The sequence below is a fragment of the Amblyomma maculatum genome, chromosome 1 (genome assembly GCF_055883805.1).
Source record: "Amblyomma maculatum isolate TAMU_Amacu chromosome 1, ASM5588380v1, whole genome shotgun sequence".
NCBI lineage: Eukaryota > Metazoa > Arthropoda > Arachnida > Ixodida > Ixodidae > Amblyomma > Amblyomma maculatum.
In genome coordinates, this window is record NC_139344.1 from 431,032,748 (window position 1) to 431,040,440 (window position 7,693).

The 7,693-nt window shown below is 44.4% G+C and overlaps 1 protein-coding gene across 1 annotated transcript in view; it reads right to left on the reverse strand.

The window, feature by feature from the left end:
- The window catches only part of LOC146209383 (monocarboxylate transporter 3-like), a 41,680-nt gene extending 37,280 nt beyond the window's left edge, over nt 1-4,400 (reverse strand). Inside the window, exon 1 of the mRNA XM_084599982.1 lies at nt 4,214-4,400. Within this exon, the coding sequence (XP_084456108.1) occupies nt 4,214-4,268 (55 nt within the window). The 5' untranslated portion in view covers nt 4,269-4,400. The remainder of the gene's footprint in view (nt 1-4,213) is intronic.
- Between the last annotated feature and the right edge of the window lie 3,293 nt (nt 4,401-7,693).

Genomic DNA, 7,693 nt, shown 5'->3' on the forward strand with positions numbered 1-7,693 from the left:
ACATTTGTCTGAGGGTCATACCCCAAAAGGTATGGGTTGATAGGGAACAAATGTCACCATTCTACTTCATAGGAACACTCAAGAAGCCTCGTATCTTTAGACGTCAGATAACTTGCAGTTAATGCATTGATTTAAGTGACATCACGATGCCTCTACGCTTGCAGCTTTTATATGAGGGTGTATTTTTTCGTACTACTTGCGTCAATAATAAATTGGTTCACAGGAAGGGAAAGGCGCAGTAACTGTCACACTTGCTCTGTGGACACCCGAACCGCGCCGTAAGGGAAGGGAGGAAGGGGGGAATGAAAGTGGAAAGAGAGAAAGAGGAGCCGTAGTGGAGGGCTACGGAGTAATTTCGACCACCTGGGGATCTTTAACGTGCGCTGACATCGCACAGCACACGGACGCCACTTAATTGGTTCACAGGAAGGGAAAGGCGCAGTATCTGTCACACTTACTCTGTGGACACTTGAACAGCGCCGTAAGGGAAGGGATGAGAGTGGGAGTGAAAGTGGAAAGAGAGAAAGGGGAGCCATAGTGGAGGGCTACGGAGTAATTTCGACCACCTGGGAGTCTTTAACGTGCGCTGATATCGCACAGCACACGTGTCAACAATTTAAGATTCGGTTATTAAAATATAACGGTTTATTTATATACAATTTATATGTCTGCATGCATAATATTGTTACGGGGTAGTTCAGCTTGTAGCAGAGGGCGGACACCGAAGACAAGGCTTTCAAACAGACGTTCTCTGTAGGCACCAGCCGACGCTGTTGAACGTCGTCTTCTCTCAAACTCACGAGAGTCTTCTTCTTCTTTCCTTATGCGTATGCACCGCCTAATGTGACACTACCCCGCAGGCTGAAAAGCACAGTCCCGGTGCGTACTAGCGTCCAAACCAGGGTCCATGTAGTACGGTTTTAGGCGTGCAACATGGACCGTCTCGGTGCGTGGTGTAGAGGCATGGCGGACGGGATGCAAGGGCGCAATTTCGTATGTCACTGGTGTCACTTGTCGTAAAATACGGTAGGGTCCTGTATACCGAGGCAAAAGTTTTTCCGAAAGGCCAACGCGGCGAGCTGGAGTCCAAAGCAGCACGAGAGAGCCGCAAGAATACTCAGTGTTGCGATGACAGGAATCATAGCGACGTTTCTGGGAGTGCTGGGAGGCTGCGAGCGAGTCGGTTGCGAGCAACAACGCGGGCAGCATCAGCTCGGGCTATGGCGTCACGAGCATATGAGCTGGCAGTGGTGCCAGACAGGAGCAGGCTGTCAAAAGGAAGCAGAGGTTCACGGCCGTATAGAAGATAGAAGGGGGAGTAGCAGGTAGTGTCGTGACGCGACGAATTGTAAGCGAATGTCACAAATGGCAGCGTTATGTTAAGAATTGAATAGGCCAGCGGGGGCCTTTAAGAACATTTTATGCAGCTCATGTGTGATTTCCAAGTTTGCGGTATCGCCACTTTCTTGACTGCCTCACTGTATTTAATTATTTCTCTCCTGCTACTAACGCAGTTGAGGGGAGGGTCGGGTGCCGACCTAGCACATCCAGCAGATATGGCATGCTGGTCACAATAGGAATTTTACCACTCAAAGGTTACGCAATGACTGAAATGCACTGATGTTTGGCTCTCTCGCGCCTAAAATAAGTAAATACCTCGGCAGTTTTCGATTAACAGAATCTCCGCTTTCATCGACATCCCTGGCCTTGAAGAAGACAAGATTCGACGACATGGCGGGGAAATAACTCGTACTAACGACCAGTATTAATCACTACTTGCACCTATCCTTGAAGCGCTCCAGATATTTTTTCTTTTTGCCTTACATCTCAAAATGATGAAATATAAGAATTTGCTTGGTGGATCCTGGTGCGCAATAACATCAGGTGAAAAGGTGGAGAGCATGAAAATAAATGAAAACATGATGCAGTGGCGACTGAAAATAAATATAATTGAACCTTGTGCCCATTGAGGCGGCACATGGTGAGGTTGAAGAAAGGAACTTCTAATTTAGAATTTCACTGTCAGTGTCATGAATGCAACTTGGACGACAACTTACCAGTTTTTATGCTAGTATTTCAGGAGAAGAGACAAATCTGTAGAGACATTATTGAGGCCTAATATATCTTAAACGCAAATTCAGTGTTTGTAATTCAGCTGTCGATCACTTTTTATTGCAACTATCAGTGGTTTCAACATTTTTGGACACACACATTTGTCTCTGTTCCGTGCTTGCCTGTTATATCGTTTTTTTTTTTTTTATAGATATACTACTTGACAGTGTTGCAGATTCAGGCAAGAATCTGCGACCAGAACGATGAGAATCAGGAAGACGAGGTTTTCGAAGCGGGTACGCTCGAGAGAGACTAAGCGCAATGTTGGCACTTCAATAGCTTTGGAAATCCGGGAATGAAATTCAGTGTAGAGGCGTCCTGGGTCCTGCCATCCTTCTTCTAGAAATAGTTCAGCGACTGTACAGTTTTTGTCCTTCTTGTGTTATGTCCTTTTGGCGGCTTAAACTAAGCACTGGCGCTTTTGTAAATGAACAGAGAAACATTACAAATCTCTGTCACGGAAAACAAACAATTCAGAACTGCATACAAGGAATATACCCTTTTTTAAATAAATTATGTTGTCGTTTGTCTGAAGGAGCCCGGTGTCATGGTGCCGAAGGTTGAAGTTGAAACATTTGAGCAAAGGAAACTTTTGTGGCCCTCTGAATGGTCATTTTTAATGTGAACATACTTTCTTAGGTATAGAGCCATCGTTTGAACCGATAATTGGCATTCTAGCAGCATACCTTGCACTCTCGAGCTCCAAAGATGTGGGCGATGGAGGTACTATAAGAAAACGTATTTCTCAGCGCTAGCAATATGATAAATTTACTCAGCGACTGGATACTTTACCTCGCCTAGTGGCCTTGAAGGTAGTGAAAAAAAGGACGCTTAGTGCAATATAACATTTCTCTTTTTTGTAAAATAATAAAGGCGTAAAGATACCCGCACAGTTGTTCAAATTACGTTATGATTTCTCTACTTGAACGCACTTTGGCGTAGGTAGCTAACTAGATGTACGTTGCGGTGTAGATCCTAAAGTGAATTCATGCTGATCAGCAAAAAGACTTACACGGATGCTTCACTTTGACTACATATACTACCGCACCTACGCTCAAGCTGCACTTTTGTATCCCCGCCTCTTTCTTACATAGAAAATGTTCTCTCCATGTTTAGGTGTATTCACATGTTATTGCCTTTTGTGACGCTTATTTTTACTGCTACTAGCCACTTGTGGCCGCTGTTCGTATTAGCTAAGTAGTTGCCAGTACCTCCGCTTGAGACATCCTTATATTCCCATGAGCTATGCATGCCCGTGCGTGGATGTAAAAGACAGGGTTGGCTGCGTTTCCACTGCATTTCACATGTGCTCTGCCCGGATATATAAACCATATTTTGTGCTGTTCAGGGTACATCGCGAAATAGAGAGTGTTCGCTAACCCTTAATAAAATAGGAGACCCCACAGTTCGCTTGAGAACATCGATGACCTGCGCGAAAACCAGTCCGGTAGAAAGCAAGTATCATCACTTTAAATTTTCCGGCAGGACTCTGATCTGGAAACCATACGATGACTGAAGTAGCGCCTATAAACTATTAGGTGTCATTGTGCTTATCTGTCGGACTTGTAGACACTATTTAATATGTGTTAGTGCCGCTACGGTGGAGCGACTGCCACCAGAGCCACAATAGCTAACTCGACATTTAGTAAGCAACAACCGGACCCTAACGGGCGTTACACCAGCAGAATCCCAAAACAAGCGCTATGCTTTCATAGAGCCTGCTTCTTAATTAAGTCTTCCCAAGCATACCTGCCGCCGCAACTGTTCACAAATGCTACAAGGTTTCGATATAGGGTGCTAAACACTCATCTAGGCCAAGTGTCTGCAGCACATGCCAAACTTGCTCGAGGAAAAAACAGAGCCCACTTCCGACCTTATTAGTTGCAAGCTTTGGAGGACTAAATATAGTGGGGTTTCATGCATTCAGATTACAGATAAGTAAAGAAGCACTTAACAAAAAGTTCCCACAAAGCTCGCAAAACCGAGTGCTCGCCCCTAAGGTCAACGCATTCCGCATTGTTTCACTCCCGAGTCTATTTGTCTTTCCGAATGCCCCAATGATTCCTTTTTTATTCTCAGAAAAATGTACGATAATACTTACCCGCCGTCATCCAACTGTGCACACTATCTATCCCGTAACGCTTCAGTCCCATCATCGTTTTTGATTTCTCCAGGTCCTCTATGGCAGTGGCCACGATAGCCACAGCCAGAGTTGCAAAATATGCTCTTCAAGTTAGAGGTCAGAGCCACTTTATAAAGCAAGGACGTCAGAGCATCAAACATTTACCCACGCTCGATGGTGAATGTTGCCGAGCATGCATTTTTTTATCTTTCTGCTTACTTTCTGATTTCGCTCCACGTTTACGTCATGCACGTATGATGAAGTACAGCTGCTTACCAAAGCGTTTCAACTATGTTTACAGATTCTCCAAACGGACTATTTCAGAATGTTGCTGTGACTTTTGACACTGTCTTCCAATATATCACTTTTATTTGTGACTACTGATCGCAGCTGGAATGTGCAGCTTCACAGAAATGAATAGTTCTTTGACGTTAAACTATCAATCGAGGTGTTCGTTGCAAAGCAACACCTACACCTTTCTCCATTTTCTTGTTTATGCTGCTTGGACTGAATCCAGAGATTCATAACAAAGAAAAGAACGATCCTGGAATACAGAGTTAACGAGACGTCCATAGTCTAGAAAGTAAAAATGATTATTGAAGGATGCCAGCAACAACTACACATTTTCCATATCGCCATACATTTTTTTGTTCATGTTGCTTTGATTCAAAACCAGACTGTCATAAGAGATCAAAGAACGGTCCTCGAATACTAAATTAACGACTACCTTATAGTCTAGAAGTATAAAGTGATTACTGTGGGATGTCAGAATGAGCTGCATTATCTATTTTGAAGACACCATCGCGCGTAGCGTATACCACCTCCCATGGTAGGTAAAACTGCGATCGGGTAAGTAATCAAGGGGCCCGAATCGCAAATGAAATTGATGACTGCAGCATAATTCTACTTCTTTACATTTTTCGTTCTGCTGACGGCAGCTCTACATTTTTCAAGAAGGACCCGGATGTTATCCTAAAGTACTGCACTTCCAGACACCACGTATTCACCGTTGCCTGACAAGAAAAGGCAGCTATTCGAAAAGGCGTTTGTCTCCAGACAAGAGAGCGAAACATTCACGCACCCTAAAGGAAAAACAAGCATTTATTTTTCATCGTTTAAATAACATCTTTCTTGCGCGCCCCGGCTAAAGATTGTAGCATATGGGATCTTTTTCAAGCAGCATAATGCAACTTTTTTACTTTCATCTGGTTCTTGATGCGTATGTTGTTTGCTTGGGGAAAACATGGTTAATGCTGGTTGTCAAATTTTCGCGCAAATATTTAATCAATACAAGATGCATTTTAGGTATTGGCGTATAGTGCTTTAACGGTAGCGACTAAAAAGGCCACAGTTCAAATATGAAGACTCGTAATCATGGCGACTTCTTCGTATCGAGAATAGTCGCCACAGATGACGAAGGATCGTTCGGTCTTCTTACTTTATCATAGCGTTCCCGGCTCCCGCTTCTTAAGGAGGTTGCGTTCTAGTCGAAAGCCTTCATGATGATCGGAAGTAGCACTCACGCTAGATTCTGTCGATGACAACACGATTATGTGACCTCTTAGTATTTTGCAACATAGGCGGCAGTTTGAGGGTTGAACATGCAAAAGGCAAAATGTTTGGAAAAGTGGCGCCATCTAGTGCCATTAACGTGACTCAAACAAAACAAAACTTCTTTAAAGTGTTGGAGGTGTGCTTTCTGGATGGAAGCACGTAATAGCATTACGCGATTTTAATTGGGTCATAGACTTACACGTAGATGTTCAAGGCCCTGGCCCTGGTAGAGGGTGACTTATTTGGAACGCACGCGACCTGCACCGCCTGGTTCAGAACTTAGCACTTATTGATGTCACGAACTCGTGCATGGCCGCACTTCTGCTGGTCATGGCGTCGTGGTTCATCGGCCAGCAGGCTAGACCGCCCGTATGTGCCGCAGTCCCCTTGTACATGTGAGACGGCTATGAATGTTTTAGCTTTGTATCAGACGCCGATTCACATTTCCGACCACCGGCCATTCATGCTCACTCTTTGTGTTCCTAGAGCTGGCTCCATTCGTCCTTGGCGTTTCGATGTGCGCGTAATACATGATTCGCGTTCGCGCGAGATCTTGTCTTTATCTTGGCCAGCCTCGCTTAGTGACAGTGCTAAAAAAATGGGATATGCTGAAATCAATTTGGCTCATGCAGAGTTCGCTCGAGGGTCGCGCACTATGGCGTCTAGTGTCTCAGGAGCTGGCAGATAAGGCTGCGAAGCTCCGCATTGCACACAGGGCGGGATGGCATTCGCCTCTGATGCGTCCCTGGTGTCTCTAGTTATATACCCGGTATCAGCGCCTCATTGAAGCATCGTCCCTTTTGGCGGTTACCTGGCGTGTGAGGAATAGTCCACCATCATGGCAGTGCCATGATAGCAGTATTTAACGTCACCACGAGAATAACGCCCTCACCACAGTTGCAAAACATGCATTTCAAGTTAGGCGTCAGAGCCACCTTATAAGTCAAGGTACTCAGAGCATCAAAAATTGACCCACGTTCGATGGTGAATGTTGCCGAACATGCAGTTTTCCATGCTTCAGTTTATATTGTGTTTTCGCTCCACGTGGATGTCATACACATATGATGAGGTACAGCAGCTTAACACTGCGTTGGAACTGCTTACAGCTTCTCCGCATGGAGTATTTCAGAAAGCGGTCGCGACTTTTGTCGCCATCTCCCAATATGTGACTTATCTTTGCGGCTACGGATGGTAGCTGGAATTTGCAGCTTCACAGAAATGAATAGCTCTTTGGCGCCAAGCAAAGCGACATTGCTTTTTATTTTCTTGTTTATGCTGCTTGGATTGAATCCAGAGTTTCATAACAGGGCAAAGAATGATCGTACAATACAAAGGTTACGGGACTGCCACCACTAGACACTTTTCCACATCGCCATATATTTTCCTGCTTATGCTGCTAGGCTTGGAAACCAGACTTTCATAATAGATAAAAGAATGGTCCTCGAATACAAAGTTATCGAGAGGCTTATAGTATAGAAGAATAAATAGATAATTGAAGGATGTGAGACTGTGCTGCATTATTTATTTTCAAGACACCATCGAGCTTAGCGTATACCACCTCCCATGTTAGGTAAAACTGCGATCAGGTAAGTAATCCAGGGGCCCAAATCGCAAATGGAACTGATGACTGGAGCATAATTCTACCTCTCTATAATTTATGTTCTGATGACTGCAGCTCTAAATTTGTCAATAAAGATCCGGGTCCCGTATTGCCAAGCCATATCCCGTAGGTACACTGGAGGAGACTACGTTTTCAGCTAGTTAAACGGCGATTATTGCTGAAAGGTCTCTCTGAACGCAACCTAAAGGTAACATGCACTCACTGCAAACGGTGATTGTTGCTGAAAGGTGTCTATGAACGCAACCGAAAGGTAACATACATTCACTGAGGCAGGAAATGATTAT